This window comes from Cyanistes caeruleus, chromosome 3 (genome assembly GCF_971803275.1).
Source record: "Cyanistes caeruleus chromosome 3, bCyaCae1.hap1.1, whole genome shotgun sequence".
In the NCBI taxonomy this organism is placed as follows: Eukaryota; Metazoa; Chordata; class Aves; order Passeriformes; family Paridae; genus Cyanistes; species Cyanistes caeruleus.
In genome coordinates this window covers 9,249,113-9,272,383 of record NC_141703.1, presented here as the reverse complement: position 1 = coordinate 9,272,383, position 23,271 = coordinate 9,249,113, and the positions used below count along the sequence as shown (strand labels likewise).

The following is a 23,271-nucleotide window of genomic DNA, read 5'->3' as shown; positions in this document are numbered from 1 at the left end:
ATCCCATGTTTTAATATTTACATCATCATTTTCCTTCCTGCAGTAAAGTTCATTTAGGTAGGTGGTGTGCCAGAGAGCTTCCTTTCACAGATGGTCCAAAATTACTGCATTTCTAGGGGACTCTGCTTCATGAATTATGGATACTTACAAACCAAGAGGTAGAGTTGTGTTTTCCCTTTCCTCTGGCAGTTTCACAAAATCCCAAAATACCTGAAGCTGGAATGGACCTCTGACAGATAAATGGTCTGTCAAAACTCTCTCTTCCAAGCAGAGCCACCTACCTGGACCTTGTCCAAAAAAAAGCTTTGGATATCTCCAAGGAGGGAGACTCCATAATTTTTCTGGGCAACCTGTTCCAGTGCTCAATATTCCTCACAGTAAAAAAAGCATTCTCTGCTCAGATGAGAATTGCCATGTTGCCTGTCACTGGGCATCACTAAAAGAGCTCTTTTACCATCCTTTTTGCACCCTCCCTTCTGGTACTTATACAGAATAATAAAATCTCTCTGAGCTGATTAATTACTTAGTTGTAAAAGTTAAGTCACGAATATGCAGCTCACATGCTAACAAATAATTTCACAAATGACTGGTTAAAACTTTGTAAGTTGCTTTAAGAAAGACATGGCACAAATAAAGGCTTCACAACATCACTGCCATAAGCACATAATAAAATGTATTAGAGCATGTTTATAAGATTTGTTCACCATTTTATGGATTTTGTGTTAATACAATTTTGCATACTTCTGGCAGAGACTTTCTGGATTAATTAAGAGTTTTAATTTAGAATAAATTCTTTCTGGTACAAAATAATGAATACAAGTTAAACACTTGCTATTTAGATTAAAATAAATAGATTGAGAACAGGGCTCAGTAATCAAATATGTTGTTTCATTTAATGCAATTTATTTTGTTTTTAAATGAAGCATGTCTGAAAGGCCAAGTATATATTTTTCCTTCAATTTATAAAATTATCCTTCTCTAACTTTTAGCTTATAGTACAATTCCATTAAAAATCAAAGCAATTATTTTGACAGAAGCATCTATTATATTTATTTATTGTTGAAGTGCAGTAACAACTGTGCTTACAATGGTTAAACACACTAAGGAAAAAAATGTTTCCAAGTGCAGTAATTCATTTCTCTGCTGACAACCAAAACAAGTAAAATCATACTTAAGATCTTTAACTCTGAGAAAGCTTGAAAAAACACATATAACAGAGATCATGAAAGTCACATTCTCTTACTGAGACTAAATAAAAAAAGGTTTTAAAACCTCAACATAAAATTGTCACTAAATATATTTCACAACAAAGTCTCCATCATTTCCCAATCACATCTGATTATAAATTTTGCTGTAATAATCTTCTGCAGTAATACACAAATCATGTAAAATCATAAACTGATTTATCATAGATCACCCCTCTTATCTCTGAACTCTGATAGCTTCAGCTCTGACTTGGGTAGGTATTACAGACTTGTCTAAAAATCAAATAAAAAATGTACCAACATTCATATAGGTGCCACAGTCAATTAAATTTTACGTCTCTGCTGTTACCTTATGCACTTGTCTTGACACCCTGGGATATCTTTGCAATTTTCCTTCAGAGATGCTGGGCTGATGGGCTTGGGGTTCATTTTACAGAAATCCTGATGTGGGCAGCACATCAGGAAAAACACATCCAAATGAAAGATATGAGAACAGTAAGGAAGCAAGGCTGAACCAAGCAGCACAGAGCATCACAAGGCAAATGTCAGAGAAGGAAAATCATTGTAAAGCCAGGGAATAGTTCAGCAGTAGGGATGGAAAAATGAACAAACAAAGCACCTGAGGAAGCAGCAAAAGTGTAACAGGCATAGACTGTAACCCATAAAATGAAGCCACCACAGACAGAGAACAGAATGTGTGGGGAAAGCCAGACTATTATATTAAAGTAATTTGTAAGAGTAAGGAGTGAAGAATAATCAGGAATGAAAGTAGTAAGTTTTCTATTTCATATCCTGCTGTCTAACACTTGTTCTAAAACTTCATGGTGTACTGACAGTTTCTCTTGCTCTCTCCTTCCAAATCTACTTTTTCCCCTCAATAATCTGACAGTTGATAGATACACCCCAACCTCCTTTGACCAGTTCATATACCTAAAATTGTTTACCATCTTTATTTTCCTGATGACAATTTTATGTTTATAAAACTCTACAGATCATCCTGGCATCAGAAATCTAAATGTCTGCAACATGGCAATGTCCTAGATCCACAGTCACTAAAAGCAGGAGGCAAACTTCAAAGTCAAAGCTGCAAAATCTCTTCCAAATCAGCACTGTAGAAGATGCAACACTACACCTCTTCTCTGAGTGATTTGCGACAGGATAAACAACAGGAAAGTAAAAGCTCAGTCACGTTAGGTCAATTTTCCTTTCCTTAGCTAAATACTAATTTTAGTTCTTCACACTTTTAAGTATAATTGACATTCTCAAGAGAGATTAATTGATAAGTAGTTATATAGAAGAAAGACCATAAACTCAGTGTGGATGGAGAGTGTTGAGCTGAGTGGAGTAATAAGATGGCCATAATTTTTTTAAAAATAGAATCTTACATTCTCTGCTTTGGTAACAGAAAACCTACACCCACCCAACCTCTCTTTCCCCTCTGCTACACTGCCTTAGTTGAGTTCTGTGTGTAACAAAACACTCTACAAGCACAACCTGCCTAAAATCTCAACGAAGTAGAAAATCACCACAGAAATATTTTGAAAATGAAAGAGCCACACAAGAAATGGCATATGCTTCTTAAACAACAGTGACTTTCAATTTAGTGCCCAGACACAAAAAACCTTACCAAACTTCATCCTTTCTTAAGTTCATGTTATCCTAAGTATTAGCAAATAAATTAAAAACTATGACAACTTCCCTATTTCTTAATCTTTTTCTAGATTGAAACATACACAAAAGTGTCTTGAGTTCATGCCTGAAAGGAAACTGTAATTGCTTCAGTTCAGATGTAATTGAATTTCTGACACATGTCAAATATCTGATTACTTTTGACAGATGTGTTTTTACTTTCACTTTAAACTTCAAGGATATATGTATCTCTTAGTCTGATCTCTGAAAGCACAGTCAAATTCTGAAGCTACAGCAGATTTTAATCAAAATCTGCAAAGTGTTGTGAAATCACTAATGACACCAGTCCTGTTACATTATTTCACCAGTCCTGTTACATACAACCAAAAATTGTACTGCTTGCTACAAGTATTCAGAAAATATATCACACTTCATACAGCAGAGAGTAACTGGAAACAGTGTGACTGTGAGTCAGATATATATATATATATATATATATATATATATATCAAGTTATGCATTTTCATAATCCTGGTGAGTACACTCTTCATCATTTGAGGTTTTACAGGTTTCTGTAGTAAGGCAGAATTTATATCTGCACTTTTTTTTGGTTTCTTCATACTCAAGAAAATAGATGAAGATGATAAGAAGAATCCTTCTTTAAAAGTAACATTTGCCTATTAATTTGACTTCTGTCATAAAACAGTGAATGACATAACCCACAATATGCTACATGTTTTCCATAGCTATGAACAGTAGTATTATTCTAAGTGGACTAACAGTAACTTTGTCTTAGCCCATCAAATTAGACAAATGTTTTTATTGCTCTGCTTTTGTATTCTTTTGACCCACTCTGTTTCAAGTGCAACATGCTAAAATCTAACATGTGGCAATGCCAGCCTCAAAGTTAAATCATGACACTTGTCAGCAGGTAATCTTCATATTCCAAAATTCTGAAGAAATTAGTTACATTTATTATTCCGTCTGAAAATAAATCTGGCTTAAATGAGCATATATATCAAGCTCCTACCTACAAAGAAGAAGAGCAAATAAAATATGAAAGAAAATTATTTTATTTCATTAAAAATTCCTCAGCAGAGTACCAGTTTCTAGAGCTGCAGGTTCAGTCTTTAACTATTCTAAAAGCTGGCCCCTTAAATGAAACTTTTCTCTTATTCACAGTTTTTCAGATAGAGTTCTATGTCCTTGTCCTTACAGGTAAAATATTCAAAGGTCAGCCAGGATATTGCTGCAATGTAACTGAAGCTGAATTTGGGGCTTAGCTAGGAGCTGGTATCTTCAGAGAATGTGGACTTCACACAGAAATAGCCTAAGACATTAACAACAACAACAGCAACAGACAACTTGGTACTTAAACCAACCATTCCTCTCTTCCTAATGCCAGCTCTGAGTTCAAGATGTTTCCTGTGGTCTATGGAAGTGAGAAGGAAAAAAAAATCATGGGCTCTAAAAACAGGGTTGCAGGACTCAATTCATAAAATTTTATGTAGGAAAAGTAAATCCCTGAGAGTTTTTATTTTTCTATTTATTAAGCCATCATTTTGATTACTTCCTTAGTCAGGAGAAAATACAGTGGAACAATAGCCCAGTTGTCACTGCTGTTGGATTTTATCTTATTTTTAGGAATGAGTACTGACTTGACTGCAGTGGCCTCATACAGAGGCCAGCAATCATACCTCTAGGATGACAATTTATAGAATACTTCTTATGTTCTTACTGCTCTCATTGACATCAAAAACCTGCTCCAGAGTTTATCAAGACTATCACAGAACAATAATTTGTCCCTAGAGGAAATACAGAGAAAAAACATCAGCAATATTCTCTAGCAAGAAACTCTGTTGAGCTGTCAAGTGCCTTTCTACTTCAGAGACATTTTTGATTTTTATGGACAAACTGGTAACTCACATTGACTTGTTCTTTTTTTAACAAGTAATGATTTCTGACAGAATCCATTTTTCCAAACTCTGAAAATTCTCATGTCTACACAACACCATCTTTTATTGTCAGTGTGATTTCACATGCTGGTTATGTACATTCCTGCCACTCAATCATTACACCATGTTAGGACACATGAGTTTAGAAATATCCAGAAATATTTTAAGTCTGCTACAAAGATCTGGGATGTGCTGGCTCAGTGAATGTGACACGTGGCTAATCACCCACCAGACTCAGGTAAAGCTACAGATCGTAATTAAATTTCATTAAGATTTCATTCAAGTATTGCAATATTTTATCTTTTGAATTTCTGTGGTTAATACGATAATTATTACAATTCTCCTGGTTCCCTGAGGGGCAGTTGAAATGTGGTATCAGTTTCCAGCCATAAGGACAATTAGCAGTTCATGGCTGGGGACTGTGCATTGATTCCTGTTGTGTGAACAAGGTTAAAATCACCCCCTCAGCTTTAATTTAGAGCAAAGCGTAATCAGTATTCCAAAAATCCAATAAATATGAGCTGCTGACCTCTGAAATTGACAGATTAATATAGAGGGATGTACTTGAGGGCTTCATGAAGAAGAATAAAATGTTTAGAAGCAAATATGTAGGAAATTAACTAGATTATAAAAACATAAAATTAAGCCTAAAAGTGGGAATTAATATTAAGATATTGTGGAAGGGACCAAGGACCCAAATTACTTGACAGTGTCAGGATGATTCTGAATCAGAGAAGACAGGCTTTGGGTGACTCAATGGTAATTGGAGCTGCAGTGTTTCTGAGCAGGGGCTGTTGCAGATCCTGTACCGCTCTGTGAATCCAGAAATGGAAACCATACACTATCAGCCACAATTCAGGAGGCAAGATGACTACTTCATTTTCACATGAAATACAAAACAAATGCCTAAAATTTAGCTTTTACTTATTTTTATGCACAAACTGCTTGCATCTCCAGTAAGTGACCAGTTTTCTTTTGATTCAGGAAGGAAGAAAACTGATCATGTCTGATTTTTCTCAAAAACTTAGTTAAAATATAGCAGTAGATAAAATGACAATACCTTTCTGGCATAAAAGGAGACATTTTAGGTCAGTAACTGTAGCTTCCTCTGACAATAACTTGTGGTGAGATAACTGGGAAAGAAAATTTTCATGCAAGCAACTTAATCAATCAAGATAATCCAATTTAAATCCATCAAAACAAGAAGCTGCCAGCCTTCAAATCTAAGACATTTTCTCTCTCCATATGGTTTAGTTTCTAAAGCAGCTCAAGGCACAAGTGATTTGCAGTCAAACACTGAACAAATGTAGGGACAATTGCATTTCCCAACTGCTGTTTGTCATGAGTGCCAAGTAAAGAAAAGGCAGAGGAAAAAAAAAAAATCCTGTGAGTAAAAATGACAAGGAACAGATCTTTACAAACTGTCATTTGGTATCAACCTAAAGGGAAAAAAAAAGTTTATTTTCTGATACATGGCAGCAAGGAGTTAGAGAAGAGTAGAAGAGTTTAAAAATAGTAATTCATTTTCCTACAGTCTATAGTTTTTTCTGATTGAATATACTGGGTCTCAAAATTTAATTTAATTTTTAAATATATTTCTTTTGTATATAGACTAATGACCAAAAGACTTAAAATGCTGATTCTTTAAAGGCAATAGGCTACAATGGTACAGAAAATTAGGTTTGTACAGTTTGTATTTATTGATGGTTCTTGACCCTGTTTTCATCCTGATGAAGTAAAAGAATAAGAAAAATAATAAAATGGAAATCCTGAAAATGTTAATTCAGAAACTTAAAAGTATTTTTTTCCATTTTGAGTTGTATTATTAAAGCATGTTTAAAGCATATTTGCTTATCCAGAACTCTACAGAGATATTTTTTTGTTTCTTCACTGCTAAACATTTCAGTCATTATGATCACCTAACATGACTTGAATACACAGGATTTCTCAGAACTCATTTGAAAAAAATCAAGGTTCAGTCTCAATAAATCTTCTTGAACAAGAGAATTTAATTAGGAAAAAACCCACAGCCACTTGATTTAAAACTTGTCAGCAATAGTGAATCCTCCACGTTTCATTGAGAATTGTTCTGAGAGTTAATTAAGCTCATTGTTAAAAATAGATTTCACTTTTAATTTGTCTACTGAATAACACTGACTAGTTCTCAGTCCCTGCTTTTTTCTGTAACAGTGAATGCTTCATCACCAACATTCTGCTTTTTAGAGAGGTAGCATAAATAAACTGCCACCAAAATTCTCTTTGGTCAGTTAATTTGGGATCACCTAATCTCTCACTCTCATCTTGAGTCATTTAAACATGCTCTTATTACAAAGATGAACAACAACTGCAGAAGGAAACCAAGGCTAATTAACATTGTATACCAAATAGTAGGGCTCTAGAAGTAAATAAGCTTCAAGAAGTTTGAAACAAAAACCCCTTTATTTCTTTAATCAATAAGATTGGTATCAAAAGGTAGAGGTACCAGAAAGCAGGAGAAAAGGTATTTCCACTTAATATAGAGTTGGAAGAATTGGGTAAATCTGTAGATAAAGAAAAATAACAAAAAAATTAATTCTTGATTTGGGAAAGGGATAAATCAGTAAGAAGAAAAGATTAATAGGACACAGCTCTTGATTTTTCATTTGAAGGGATGTAAAGTAAACTGGAAAGATAGAGATTATCCAAAATTTCCTCAACAGCTAATGACAAGCTCTTATATCATCTAGTGTCATGTGCTGTTGTGTGACAAAACTGATTTGCTTGCTTGTGCATGAAGAAAACGTTGTTCACACAGGTCTGCAATACAGTTCTTTTCAGCAATCAAATTCTTATTTTCCTATTTAATGGAAAAGAGAAAATTGTATACAATGGCTATAAAAAACAAAATTGGAACAGCCCCTAAGAGGACAGCATGCAATTCAAGTTTTGGGTTCTGCTGATTGTATGCAGCAGAGGTAATAAAGTAACAAACCTCAGGGATTAGCAGAAATTACTGGCACTCATGGTGAAAAGGGCAGCTCTACCTGTAATTAATAGATATCAATCTTTATGGGCATGTAATCTTTGTTTTATCTTAGTACCTTTCTGAAGGAGAAAATCATGTAATTTATAAGGGGTTACCAGTGTTTGTGAATAAATCAGATAAAAGACAATTCAACATCAGAAATTGTCGCAATACTATATTTTTCACCTCAGTGTACAAAACATTCTTATAACACAAGCAGGCAAACAAGGCAATGAAAAAACAGGATTTGCATTATTTGAGTTCATCTATTACAAAATATCTCTCATGTTAACTAGACTGAATTTAACAACTTAAAAATGCAGTTAATAATTCCAATTAGAGACAGAAGAAACAGTCACATCATGAAGTTCCACAGACCTCTTGATGGTTGCACAGTATAATTTTAGTTCTAGGTATCCTTTTGGACTTTGTATGAAAATTTGTTTTCCCAGTGCTTCACCAAATGATTATGAGAAAGAAGACCTTACCTTTCAAGCCTCCAGGTTTTATATTGAAACAACCACAGCTTTAGTAGGGGAAAACCTTTATTACACCTATACCGCTGTTTCCATGGTTTAAAATGAATAAAATGTTAAATTCCTTCTCTCAAGTAAGAGAAGATTTGTGAAAATAAAATTAAGTACCTTAACAAGATGTGAACACAGAAAGTACTTAAAGTTCAGTGCACTTTCACTATCCACCTAAATTTCAGAGGTTTTAACTATTTTTGCAAACACAGGTTTTACCTAATGTAGCATATTATCAGCAAAAAGAGTAAAATCCTTGCACATAAACTACTGCATGATAAAAAGAATGTCCTAGCAAGAGGAGTTGGAGAAAGTACAACCCTCTTCAAAGCTCTCACAACCCTTTAAATGTGCTGTCACCTCAAAAGATGCCATTACTGTGCAAAGAAGTATGCCTCATTTCCCTCCACACAGCAGATGATACCAGATCAGTGACTATGAGTGTAATAAAGCATCTTACGTACATTGTTAACATAAACTTTGATGTTCAGAAAAGAATTTTGTACTGCATGCTTCAGTGGGTGTGAGGTGTTACTCCTTCTTATTGCAAAGGTCATGATGCAAACACTTCTCAGCTATTTGCAATGTAAGTCCTGGTTCTGCATTTCTCAAAGAACAGAGAAGTTAATTAAGAGAGAGTTCTGAACATCAGTAAATTATGTTCAGTACTTAATACCCAAATCCCCTCTCTTGACTTATGTACTATGATTTTTGGGCAGAAAAAGCATCACACTGAAATAGAGGCAAAGTCTGGGTTACAGTTACAGCACATCCTCATCTTTGACACGCAGCAAACACAGCCCAAGTGCCCACATTCTCTTTTTCCTGCGTTGGTTTGGGGCTTGGATGGGTTTTTTGAGCTTGGTATCAGCAATGCATTTAAAGAAATAAATATTGTTTAAACCTAAATATTCTTGTAAGATGCAAGATTCTTACTAATGTTGATGACTGAAGGTATCAACCTGATCTTCAGGTAAACAAACAAGAAGGATTTCACATAAATATTGTAAAATCTGAAAGCAAGATCCAGTATGCATCACAAAAGGCAGAGAAGAGAAAGATAAATTTTTGCTGAGACTTATATGAAGAGAGAAGTGGTACCAGTGATATGCATTCTTTTTGCAAATACACTCAGGCAGGTACAATCCCACTGGTTTTATCAAAACAAAACAGGCCCTGTCTAATCACTCAGGCTTTGTGACAGAAAAGTAAATCGGGGAATCCAAATTCCCCCTGGTAACTAAAAGATATCAATTTTTAATGAGATTGTGAATAATTTATTATCTTTCCTATAAAAAAAATATTTTGAATAATTTGTTAATCTTAGTAATAGTGTGATAAAATATCTAGGGAAGAATGAAAACAGAAGATTACAAAGAATATGATATTCATTTTAATTAAATTATTCCCCCATTCAGAGAACAGCTTTAATGACCCCATTTGGCAATAACTGGAGCTACAGCATTATTGATCCTAGTTTTAAGCAAGGAGAAATACATAATTTTGAGGTGAACATATAGATTATGGGCATATTAAATTATTTATCAAAACAATTAGCCACACAAATAATCCCTCCTCTATTCACAGCACAGCAGTTAGAATACATGCCCGAAATACATATTTAAATTTCCTGTAATTACAGTGCAAAGGAGGCAGATGTTTAAATTTAAATTCTTTGCTATCTGGGGATTGGCTTACCAACGTGGAATTCATCAGATTCAAATATGTTACTCAGCCAAGACTGAAGAACCCAAAGGAATCTTTCCCTATAATTAATAAACTGACCTGTGAATCCAACTGCTAGCAGCTATTATTTCAATTAATCAAGTACCCTGCCACAAAACCTACCATATTCTTTAAGTGTGTATAAATTTTATTATGGGATGTTCAAGGGAGAGAGAACAGTCCTTCTCAAATGTTAAACCTCCTGATTCAGCAGCACCATTTCTGCTACTTGTAAAGAATGTTGGAGCTAGCTATCACATACAGTGCAAAACTAGAGCTCAGACACCACAGACTTCACCAAGAAGGAGAAAATGCACATCTGCATGCCCAGAACCCTCTGACAGCTTTCCCAAGTCAAACAAGTAGCCCTGACAACTTTGTGACTAAAATATTATTAAAAAATAATTTATTTATAGTGTTTAAAAAAAAATCATTAAAAACACCCTCTTCTTTCAGTTTGCTCCTGACTGCAATTCTGATGGAGATTCCATGTAATTACAACTCAGAACATTTTCAGACAGCAACAGAAATATGTATCTATTGAAGAACTGTAGAAATCTGAGTAGAGAATGTAGACAAAAGAATTTATAGAGCTGTGGAAAATGTGTAGAAGCAAGTTAATTGTTTGCCAGGACAACTATAGAACAACCTGATTGTATAAATTTGACTTGTGTGATTGGGTTTTACAGAAATACAAGATAAAAAAGACACTTTTGTGTAACACACCTGAGTCTGTGGTACATTTCACAGAACTCCAAAAGGGATTCCAGGCACATCCTGCTGTTCACAGCACTTACAGAGAGCACCAAGGGTTTGCAAAACCACCTTACCCTTATCTTCTAAATACCTGTGCCAGTGACTCCTCACACTGCACTGGAGCCTGGACTTCTAAGAACATCTCATGATACTTGAAATGAGAAAAAAAGGGTTAGAACAGGGACTATCATAGATATGGAAAAAGCTTAACACTTGGGAAGTGTTAAGTTTAAAATCAAGCTGAAGTACACAATGTTCTGCAAGCCAAATTCTGATAAAGAAAAACCTTAATGGTTCCCAGCTTTAAAGTGTGCACCACTATATTGAGAATTCTGTTACCACTGTGGGTAAAAATTGTTGTTTAACTACTGAATGCATGCTACATATATGTGTATATATAATCTTTTACTTTCTCTTAGCTGCTGCCTTGTACTTGACACCTATTCTTCATTGACTAAAAGAAAAAAAATCAATGAAAACATTTGACAAAAAATGTTCTAGAAAAACTCAGCATATGAACAAAAGAATATTAGTTAAGACTGTAATTATCAAGCACTTCTAAAGTATAAAACATCAAAGTTGAAAGATCAGTTTCAATAATTCCTTTTAGCATTTATGCTTTAAAATAAAATCTGTTCCCTGGAAAGTTATTTAATAAGGCAATTTTAAATTGTCTTCTCTCCTGGAAAGTATACAGTCAGTATGGAAAAAAAAAAAAAAAAAAAAAAAAAAAGGAGAAGGATCAAACCCTCAGACCTACTTTTGAAAGATTTAAAATTTTATCATGATCTTCCATCTCCAAATGTTCTTACAGAAAAGGTTCAATTTCCTTCCCACACCTACCCCACCTCCTCATTTTAAAATGTTAAGGGAATATTTTCAAGAATTTCGTAATTGTTTTCAACCTCTATAGGAAAAAACAATCTCTGTAATTGTTCCAAATTTCCATAGAGTTGTTTCTATTAATAGCAATGCCAGTAGGATGGGATGGGGTTTTTTTTGTTGTTTCTTTCATTTTTAGTATTTTATCCTCTCTCAGCAAGGTTAGACATCTCCAACATACGGAGATTCTAGAGCATCTCCAACATACCTTTAATGTTTCTCAGAACTCAACAGCTGCATAAATTAGGAAAGTCAACTTAGTGAAAAAAAGCTATAGCAAAATGAACAATTTCAGTTCTCAGCCAGCAAATTAGCTGGTTTGGGCCAGGAGGGAAATCTACTCTTCACTGTATGTTTTGGGTCCAGCATGGATGTGGAAGCATCTTGCACAGATGAATTAATGGGAGACAGAGATGTCATTGTTCCAGGAGCAGAGGAGGGCAGGGAAAATGGAAATAAAACAGACATCTAGAAAATCAAGCTTCTTAATTCACTCAAGAAACAACTGCTCAATACTGCAAGTAATTTCCCCACTGTGCATGTGCTACTGGAAACTGATTAGTGCTACTAATTTTTTATAGCTAATTTAGAGTTAGACATAGATTCACTGAGTAATTTACAGGTTGAAACAAATCTGTATCTCTGGAATTTTTACTGGGTTTATTACCTAACCAGGCGAAGGCTAGAAACAAGAATCAGGAAGAGGGGAGGAACTAAGCAGTTGTCTTATTCAAGGGCACATCCTGACTCCATCTTGTCCATCCACAGCTGTTATCAAATAGATTAGCAGCAATATGCTATTCTAAGTCAAAATTAATCATCTTTTCATTTTCTAGTTCTATTGAAATTGAAGGAGATAACTTCTTATCAAGTTATAAAACAGAGAAGATCTTTTTAAATAGAGAAATAGGTCAAGATAATGTGAAATAACAGCCTCCCCTGAGGCTGATTTGCATAGTTTAAATGATCTGAAGTACTGTACTCTGGATATTCAGTAAGAAATCATGGTTTTCTGAAGGAAACCTACTGCACAGCCTAGCTAAAATCTGTGAAGCAATTATAGCCTGAAAATCTGTTTTCCATAATAAATCCACATGGGAAGTTTTATGTGGGTCTGAATGAGACTGCAAAATCTGTTTTTCTGATGTCTTCTTTTATTTGCATCCTGATTATCTTTCTTCTTTTCTCTTCTTTTGCAACATCAGGAGAGCATGCTGAAATAGATACATCATTTCCTTATCCAGTCAAGGGGATGTATTGCTCTACTCCTTCAACACACAGATTGTTTTTAAGAGAACAGTAACTGAGAATATTTACTTATTGTTACAGAGCTGCCTTTTGCTTCCTTATTTCACTAGAATGGATTCCTGGCAAACACATAAAAAGATTTGTCTACAACATATAATTTGCAAAATTCAAAGGTAAAAAGAAGGCATATAACAGGCCAAACAAACATATATAAAAAATGTATGGCCTGAAGAGATTGCAGAGATGTACAAAGAAAAATCTTTAAGCTTTGTCCTTCTTTATATTAGAAAGCATGAGTGCCCTAAAACATGACACAAAAAGTTCCCTGCTGATTTTCCCTACATGAGGACAGCCTCAGGTGTGCTGTGGCTTTGGAGAGCTCTCTAAGGTCTTCCTTGCTGACAGCAGAGACAACCAGCACTCAGGAATGCCACCAGCTTCAACTCATTGATTTTGTCAGCTCATCTCTCTAGAGATAAATACAGGTTAGACCACATTGTCTGTGCTGCCACGTCCCAGGACTGAGTAATGACACCCTGTTTCTCTGTCAGCTACAACACGAGGACACTGCTCTTTCAGAATGGTTTCACAGGAGAGAGGCAAGCCAGGGTGACCCAGCAATCAGGAAAATGTCATGTGCATGGACTGGGCAGGGATCCCACGCCTTCCTTTCTGCTGGAAATTTCACGAAGCAAATCGACATCTGTACAAGCATCCAGGCACCATGAGAGTACATCAGAGAAAAAAGAATGAGGGAAAATGCCAGCTGGAGGTTTAAACAAGGAACAGCCATACAGACAGATACCCAAATAGGGCCAGGAAGGAAATTGTCACACTATATAAGGAATGACATGACTCTGTTAGCTGCATTGTCCAAGAGAGCAAAGTTTATTATTCTTGATCCTCTTTTATAGAAGGTCCAAGAGGCAAAACTCTCATTGGTCATCAAAGCAACACATCACCATCACTGGTCTAGTGGAACACCACCCTTGACTAAACAACACCTGCAGATTGTTGTCCTTTACCAAGGACTGTTTGGATTCTTTCTCGTGCTTTCCCAGGCCAGAGTGAGAAGCTTGTGTGACTTCGTTTCACACAGGCTCTGTTCCCTGCTTGGTTTTTGCATTTGGCATCTACAGGAAAGTCACTGTGTCTTGTATAGACTAAGTTCAAGAAAGCTATTTTGTGGGGAGGATAAACAGCAATTTCTTCAACAGCACATGTAATCTTTTGAGTAGCAGTTCAGCTGTCAGTGATGCAGAGTCTAACTAGGGACAGCAGAGCACCACTACTTTGGATTGATTCTACTGAGAAAAGTGATAAGGTGTAAGAAAATACCTAAGAAACAACTCAAGGACTCAGTAAAAAGTTCTGAAGTGAAAACCTAAAAAAATAATCTATGGAAAGAAAACAAAGGATCAGAAGGCACTAACCCAGTAATATCATGCATGAAACATTCCAAGACAAAGGCTGACCTGTCCTCAAATGAGTAAAGACAAGCTGGACAGCAAAGATGCATCCCATATCTCACTGGGAATACTGGCCATGGTAATACCTACCCTAGCAGTGTGTTAGTCCTGGTTATCTACTGCATGTATCAGACCATAAAACAAATCTGTGCATTCTGAAATTACACAAATACTGCTTGCAAAGTCTCTCCCTACACAGCAAAACATTCCCACACCAAAAGTGATCCTGGCAGGATGGAATCTCATACTCTAAGGAGGAGGACAGGTAGGTTTCTCACTCAGAGAACACATCCAGTGGAGATGGTGTTAAAATATTCCCGTGAAGCTCCTGGTTAAGTGATCTCCAACTCCATGGGACCTCCAACTACCAGGGGCAATCACCAAACTACAACAGGATATGGCCTGTCAGTAAACCTTTCTCTGACAGACTGGTGCTGAGGACACATGGAGCATAAATTTTTCTACTAGATATCCAACAGCCAGCAATTCCCCATCTAGATGCAGTCTCCAATCAGGCAGCCTCTGTTCCATATTCCTAGCAACATAACAGAACTGAAGTTAAGCCTGACTGCACACTGAATTGACCCTGGAGTTAATCCTGGACCCACTTACAAAGCAGCTCCAACAGCACCTCAGGAGCAGGGACAGAAGTAGTAGTAAGGTATAAAAAAATTAAGATGTTAAAGGCAATCTGATCTAGAAATCTGTGCCCCTTTCCAAAAATGACAGACAGTGGAATAGAAAGAAAAGATGACCTGCAGTCCTAAGAACTGAATATACCCACAGCATGAGGAATACAACCAGCTGGAGCCAGTGATGGTTGCCTTCAACAGAACCTCTGATGGAACTTACAAAGTGTAAAATTATTTCTGCTGGTCATAAAATGCAGTTAAAACACAGAAGAAGAAAGAAAACTTTGTATTTTCCAACATGTTTTCAAAATAGTCTGCTAGAATGGAGAAATATTTCTCACAGCTCTTTATCTTTTTTTCCTTTTCTCTGGCTCTTCAAGTTATTTTGAGATAATGAATGCATTATAAAAGAAACAGAGAGGAGTTAAGGACAACCAGGGTAACCAAGCATGTTAGTTTTGTTGTTTTTTCAGTTTTTGAAAGCAACAATAAGAAAAAACAGACAGTGCATGCAAAATTACTGAAAGAAAAAAAAGCTAATGCAAACAAGTATAAAATTCAAGAAGCAAATCTTGAAATCTAATATTTTAGGGAAATGGCCTGAGGACCTGAACAAAATTTATGCCATTTCTTACGTGAAATTAGTTTAAAAGCCAAATTCTGTAATCACAGTGGACTGTACATGACATAAAAAGTATGCTAAAATGCTTTCTCAAAGAATGTTGAATAAAATATGAAACTTTAATAGTAACATACTTCCATAGAGCATACACAGAATTTTAGTATCTCAAATTTGATTTCCATCAACTGATTTTACACTGCAGGCAGCTTTTTGGAAAATGACTCACATTAAATACATTTATTAAATATATTTCATCTTTCCTTCCTAACTGGTTGGCAAAGTTAACAAATACATATATTCTACACAAAACCAAAGTTAGAAGAAAAAATTAAAGAGTTGATTGTAGAGTTCTCCATGGGGAAAGAGATAAACATGATACAGGTGACACAGCAGCTTAAAATACAGAAGTTTTAAGATATAAAACTTGTGCTAAAATATGGAGAGAGATATCTAAAAGGCAGATTCAGCCAGCTACCCTGTTTACCACTCTTGTTTGATGCTGCATCAAGTGGTTACAGTAGAGAGGCTTATTGATCACCCAGAACAGCAGCTAAGCCATAAAATGTGATGACTGGAGGTTGAATGCAAAATGAGATCAAACCTTCACTATGAGGACTGGTGAAGTAGTGCAGTTACCTGGGAAGCCAGGGCAGGGAAAAAGGATACTCTGCTCTGAGTACCAATTTCACAGCATGGCTAATGTTTTGCATTTCTTGTGAAAGGATGATGAAAAAACATCTACTAGAGTCTCAGACTATCTCATTATTTCTGAATTTCTACCCCCAGGTTTTAGATGAGTGAGGGAAAAACAAGTAATTAATTAGCAACAAGGACAATTTTTCCATAGGCATGAATGTTGCTCAAAATGATCTAGCAATCATATTCCAGCAAGCCTATCAAGAATAATAGTTATTTCTAATACACTTTAAAGTATTGTTTCGTTTTTATAGGGAATAAAGGCAAGAAGTAACACCTGCACCTAATCTGATCTTTTTCTGCTGATCACACCATTAGGATATTTCAGACATAAAAGATGAGGAAAAAGTACAACTTTTAAAGATTGCTTCGCTGCTCTTATATTTCTTGTATTTCTGAAGTGATTGCACTTTCAGTTTTACTGTGTACATGAATTAGATTGTTTTGGACAGTTCCTCACTGCTTCTGTGGAAAAAAAAATATATATAAGGTCATGGCAAAAGTTACAGCTTTCATATTTGTCTGTGTACAATGTGCTGATTTCAGCTGGGGTAGAATTAATCTTCTTTCCAGTGGCTAATATGGGGCAGTGCTCTGGATTTGTGCTGAACACGGTGATGATAATATGGGGATGTTTTTGTTATTGCTGAGCAAGAGCCAAGGCCTTTCCTGCTTTTCCTACTGCCACACTGGTGAGGAGACACAGCCAGGACAGGTGACCCAGCCTGACCAAAGGGATATTGCAGACTGTGTGACGGCTCAGTGTATAAAGTGTCAGAAAGAAGGAGCAAGGGGGGATGTTTGGAGTGATGGGGTTTGTCTTCCCAACTCACTGTAAGATGTGATGGGGCCCTGAGGATGGTTGAATACCTGCCTGCCCTTGGGAATCAGTGAATAAATTCTTTGTTTTGCTTTGCCTGTGTGGCTTTTACTTTCCATATTAACTGTCTTTATCTCAGCCCATGAGTTTTCCACCTTTTACCCTTCCATTTCTCTCCCTGATCCTGCTGGTGGGGGAGTGAGTGAATGGCTGCCTGGGGCTTGGCTGCTGGCTGGGATGAAACCACGAGAAATGAATATATATATATATATATATATATATATATATATATATATATAACTGACATGACATCCAGATCAATTCTTACACCTCGTTTTTTCTTTCAAGTTTTTCTTTCTATATCACCTAGAAATGTTTTGAGGCATAATGAGCTTCCAGAAGGGAAAACAAATATAGTTCCTTGCTGGGAACACTAAGGTCTGCAATATCCTTTATAAAATAAAGATGTGTCAAGTACAATCTACAGGAAAATCATGGCATATGGCAATTTTTTTTGAATGAAACTGTAAGCAACTGATCCTCATTTCATATTTCTAAACAAAGTCTTTAATGTGAGATAGACATAATTTCTTCAAGGAAAATGGTATGGCTCATTCTGATATCTATATTAACATGAAACAGATGCTCACACATATTTGTGGGGAATATGAGCAAAGAAAATTAATTTCTTCAGTAAATAATTGAAAATATTAATAATTTAACTGTGTGTTCTGAAATTAGAAAGTATATCTGAGAAGTAGTCAACAGAAATAATTAGTACAAAAATATTTAAAACATGTACAGAAATCTACTTGTCTTTTATACTTCAGCACTAAATAATTTTAAATTATTAAAGTATGCAATTTCAGTGATAATCCAAGCCTTATAAATAAATATAAATATATATCTTTATTTTATGTTATATATAAATAACACCAGATAAATAAAATAAATAAACTACTATTATATAAAAGCAAAACATAAATTTTGATAAAATTAAGGCACTAAAGGCAATTAATTTCTTTCATATCCCATCTTATATCAGATATGACCAGCAATGATGTCTAAAATTTAATTCAGGATGTTAAAGCAAATAGTTTAATTCCTTCCAGATAGCTTTTTAATTGGAAAGTACTGTTTTCTGTATTTTCCTATGAAAATTTTCCCAGAAACTATAGGCAACAATTATCTTACAAAACACCAAACAACATATAACCAAAAACAATACACCAGTCCCCTGAAAAAAACAAAAATTAGTTGAAGTGACTGGCAAGGCTGAAGAGAAATGTAAGTGTATCTAGAAAGAAAAAATTGTATTTTTATTTTTCTGTTAATTTGATAAAAAATAAAAGCAGCTACAATTGTCTAACTCGTTAATTTTTAGAATTTCTTTCCTCCTTTTTTTCTTCTTAACTGATGCTTGAAACTACAAAAATGTTATTTTTAAATGTTTATTTTTTAAAAAAAAAAATTCTTTTGAATTACATATTTTTTCACTCTTGTACTTCATGTTTTAGGAAACTGTGACTTTTTCTGGTTAGGTTGATAAAAGGAGTAACAATAATAGTTTAAATATATATTAAGGGTTAAGAAGCTACATACCTTGTGGCTGTTTAACCAGAAGATGAAAAACAGATTCCTTACAGGTGGCCTGGGACAGGACAGATGCACTCAGATGCTGATTCAACAGCCCCTGATCTAAGAAAAAAAATAAAAATTACTTGTGAAAACCCATTTAGAATTCAAAATTGATGAAACAATTTCTCCAATAAAACAGCTTCACAAACAGAGGTTTTATAAAATACATATTTGAATGGGAGCACATGGCCCCTTAAAAGTTCTTTCAGTATTTTGCTCATTGTGAAGGATAGATACAATATGGACCTCTTTTTAAATAGAATTAAAATGAAATAACACAGCGTAAAGAAAACACAAAGTTTAAAATGTTTTCAGTTGAATAACACGTAGAGAGTACAAAATAAACTGTTTTCTAAATGAAAAAAATCAAGCAGCAATGAAAGCCAATGGTGACATGAAATGTAAGAGACAGGTTCAGGACCAGCAGAACAGACACAGCTGAATTTCTTTCTTGTTGGCAAGTTACTGGATCAACCAAAAAATCACCTCATAAAGACAGAGAACTTCAATATTATATAGAATGTTCCACTGATCACTGTCAATGCTATGGATAAATGAAAAATGAGATAGGAAAAACTGGTTTGAAGCCCAATATTATAAAGAGGCTTTGGAACTGTTCAAGCAGCCAAAGGAAATTCCTTGCAGGAAATATGTCTAGCAGCTAACTCCAAGAACCTGAGACCAATAGATAGACTGTATCTGTACAAGATGTCATATTAAAGTGTGCTAACACTGAATGATGAACTGCTGACAGGAAGATAGATTACACAGGTCTCACCCACCAGCCAGGGAAGATGTCATTTGGGACTACAGAGCCAAGATTTAAAAAACAGAATAATCATCAAAGACGTTCAGGAAGGCAGAGAAGAGCTCTCTTGGAACTATCATTCTTGGTTCTTGCAAGAAAAGGAAAAGCACCAAAATTATTTCAGCTGAAGAACAAGGTTTTGAGTTTCAGAAACCAGCTTAGATGTTCAAAGTAAGATTTGAAAACTATGAGAAAATACAACAAGAATTGAAGGGCTCATTTTAATGTATCAATAAAACAATTGTATCATCTTTCCTGACCTGAGAGACTGAAGTAGCAAAAATGAGGCTATAGTGCAATCCTCCCCTATAATACTAATTATTCTGTAAGAATTATTTTCTATCTTTTTTTTCCAGGATACTAATAAACTGAATACTTTAAATTTCCCCTACTAGAAGAGTTTTGCAAACTTTATAATATATGGTATTTATTTTTTAGTTTATATCCTTTTACACATTCAGCTAAAAAGTAACTTGTACACGACAAGCTAACTACTCTCTGGAGATATTTTTATCTGAAAAATACAGTTTCACTGTATGAAATTAAAGGCACTAGATTATGCTTCATGATGCTTCAAAATTGCATTTATCAGTTCAGAGGTGCATTTATATATTGCACATTATTTTTTTAATTAGTAGCTAAAATAATGATTTTAATTATGTCAGAATTAGCACAAAGTGATTTTAGCACTTGTATTCTAAATTGACTAGATGACTAAAAATAGTATTTTTTCACATCTTTACTATTTCACTCCAACACTGACATGTATCCATACATATATATATGCAATAATAGTTAGTCCAATATATTTTGCCTGAGCAAAAAATGACCAAGTAGCAGACTTTTCTTTGAGTTCTTAGTTCAATTGCATAAAGTCCCAGAAAGCAATTTGAAAGTACTTTGCAAAGTACACTCAAAAAGTTGCAATTCTAGTTTGGAGTTCTTTCTAGTTAATTTCAAGTTAATGAGCAATATTATACATTTATAATCTTATACACTGCCACAGATATCAGTTTTGCTACTGCAGGTAGCACTGGATTCCAGAGGAACCAATCTACCTCCCTTATCTAATTCCTAATTACTGCAATAGCTTTAATCTTTTCTTTCAGCACATCCTTAAAACTCTGAAATGAATATCCTCTATAAAAGCTGTTGCAGTTTTTTTCTTGAACTATATATTTGGACAACTGAAAAGATGAAATTGAATTGTCCACATTGACTGAAATAAAGCATTCTGGTATTAACAAACCAATAATACTTAGGGATAATTCTTATACAGGTTAACTCTGGGGGCTCTGGCTTACACTGGAGATTTTAGTAGTTTCAATTATTTATATAATTTTTGTTGTTTCCAAAAAAGCTATTGGTAGAAATACTATACAGTGGTTTTACAGAAAAGCAGTATCATTCAGACTGAAATAGCTGAACTAGTACAGGTTTCTAAACCATCTGTGACAAGAGTTTGAATGCTCTGTAGTTTTGGTCATTGGCTCATTTTGGGGAAAATCACCTGCTGTCAAACAGACATTACTCACATGACTATTCTTAATGTAGCTGAGAATGCTGATGTGAATAAGAGCTGCACATTCAATCATCCAAGTGTCTAAATCCTGGGAAGAAAACTTACTGGTATTAAATCCAATAAGAAAATACCTAGTTTAAAGAGGTCCAGGGCAGCAGTAGTAATAGTTTTACTTGCTCTGTAATTATCTCAAGTAGAGGAATGTTAGTGTTACAACAGCAGCCAAAATTCACAGAAAGAAACATTTCTGAGGAATAGTGCTCTTGGGTTTGACACAGCTTCAGAAATGGTCTGGATAGGACAATTCCCAATTAATGTCTATTTTAATTCCTGAACTCTGCACTTGTAAACATAATTTCACAGCTATATAGGGCAGAAACTGCCTATGGAATGTTACTCAGAAATTACAATTGTGTAATTGTCTTTAAATCATGAAGCAAATCTGTAAATGTTGATGTTCATTGCTGTTACACTTTAATTGAGATGCCATATTTTCATTGTTGACACATTGAGTTCTCTTAAGAAGGGGTCTGATGGTCTAAAGACAATTTCTAAAGATCAAGATCAGTCTGGCATATCATTCAGACTTCTGAGTTGCTCCCTTCTGTTGATTTCCCCATTCCACCCTCCTTCTGGCCTCCAGTAACACCAGCAATAAGCCTGACATATTATTTCTCAGGATATATAAGGGCCAGGAATGCTAAAATGAACTTGTGCATCCATAACTTTGCCTATAAGACTGGATTCATCTTCCTCTGGAAAGAAGGAAATGAGAATTCCAGTTAAGTATTCCAACACATAACAAATAAAAGAATGAGTAACATCTAAACACAGCTTGAATGCATAAATCAACTTTCTCGTTGTAATTAAAGTAAACTTTATGTACAGGTCACCAAGAGCAACTGAATTAGGAAATTAAATTTAATTAGAAAACATTACAATTAATCTTATTAAAAATTCAAGATAGATTTTAAAGGACAGGTATGATTATCCTGTCATAAAGATTGTGATATACAATTTATCTTTTCAAAGAAGACCTTTTATAATTCCACAGATCACAGAAACATTAGATCATCATGATGTCAGTTCTACTGAAGGGTAAAGAAAAATGAAGACTGAAAACTTCTGATGCATAAAAAAAACCCATCAGTCCTTCACTGTTTAAGCCATATGCTTTCTGCTCCTGAAAATCTCAATGGGACAAGTTCATGCTCAACAGCTAGAAAGATGACTGTTTTCACTAAAATAATTAAACAATGCAGTTTCTCCTGTTTCTCAGAATTTAACAATCTACTAAGCTTTAGTTACAATGTTTAAGCTCAATAAATAATTTCTGATTAAGTTGCATCACAGATGAGTTTGATTATTCTTCTGCATTATTTTTGGAACAGCACACTGGATTAGCATTCTTACAAATAATACCTCATAGTAATGGAATACTAAACTATGCTCTCTGGCAGCAGATTTATTCTCAATAAGACAAGCAGTTTGCATCTCTTAATTGCTCTTATTGTTGTACAAATCACAATCCCAGCTTGCACTTTCCACTAGAATAAAGCATTCTGCATTCATGAGATGTAACAGGAATCTTTATACCATAGATGTAATACAGACCTACACTTCAAAAGTTTATATAATCAATTATTTCCTGGTCAAATAGGGTGGGTTGCACAGTTAGTAATTCACAGCACTTCTAATTCACACAGTTTGGCCTAAGATAAGCAAACAGGGTAGATGGAGTGAGGGGAAAATACAAAGGGTTAACATTTTAGCATGAAAATTGCATTACTAATAATGTAAAAGTTCACTTTGTCTTCAGTTGTTCCAGGAATGATGAGCTGATGAAAAAAGCAATTCAAAACTGAGGTACACCAACAATTTATCAAGGTACCTCTGGACTGCAGCTCTACCATCCATCATGTCAGTTCCTCTCCCTAATTTACATTGCAATCTCTGTCATCATCCATGTCCTTAATAAAGGTCTTGAATAATATGGGGCCCAAAGCTGACCCCTGGGGTGCAACAATCATCACCAGCCAGCAGCTGAATGTCAAGATGTGGATCACTATCATTTGAGACCAACAGCTCAGCCGTTTCCAATCCACTCAGCAGTCTGTTCATCAAGCCTGGACT

The 23,271-nt window shown here is 35.0% G+C and overlaps 1 protein-coding gene across 11 annotated transcripts in view; it reads right to left on the bottom strand.

Moving 5' to 3' along the window:
• Positions 1–23,271, bottom strand: part of CFAP47 (cilia and flagella associated protein 47) — a 262,430-nt gene that overhangs the window by 42,687 nt on the left and 196,472 nt on the right. For 7 of the 11 annotated variants that reach the window (XM_086879766.1, XM_086879767.1, XM_086879768.1 and 4 more), the window contains one exon: positions 18,773–18,868. In XM_086879766.1, coding sequence (XP_086735892.1) covers positions 18,773–18,868 — 96 coding nt within the window. Of the gene's footprint in view, positions 1–10,897; positions 10,953–16,705; positions 16,816–18,772; positions 18,869–23,271 lie in introns of those variants that run through there. The other 4 variants (XM_086879776.1, XM_086879777.1, XM_086879774.1 and 1 more) reach the window with 2 other exon arrangements.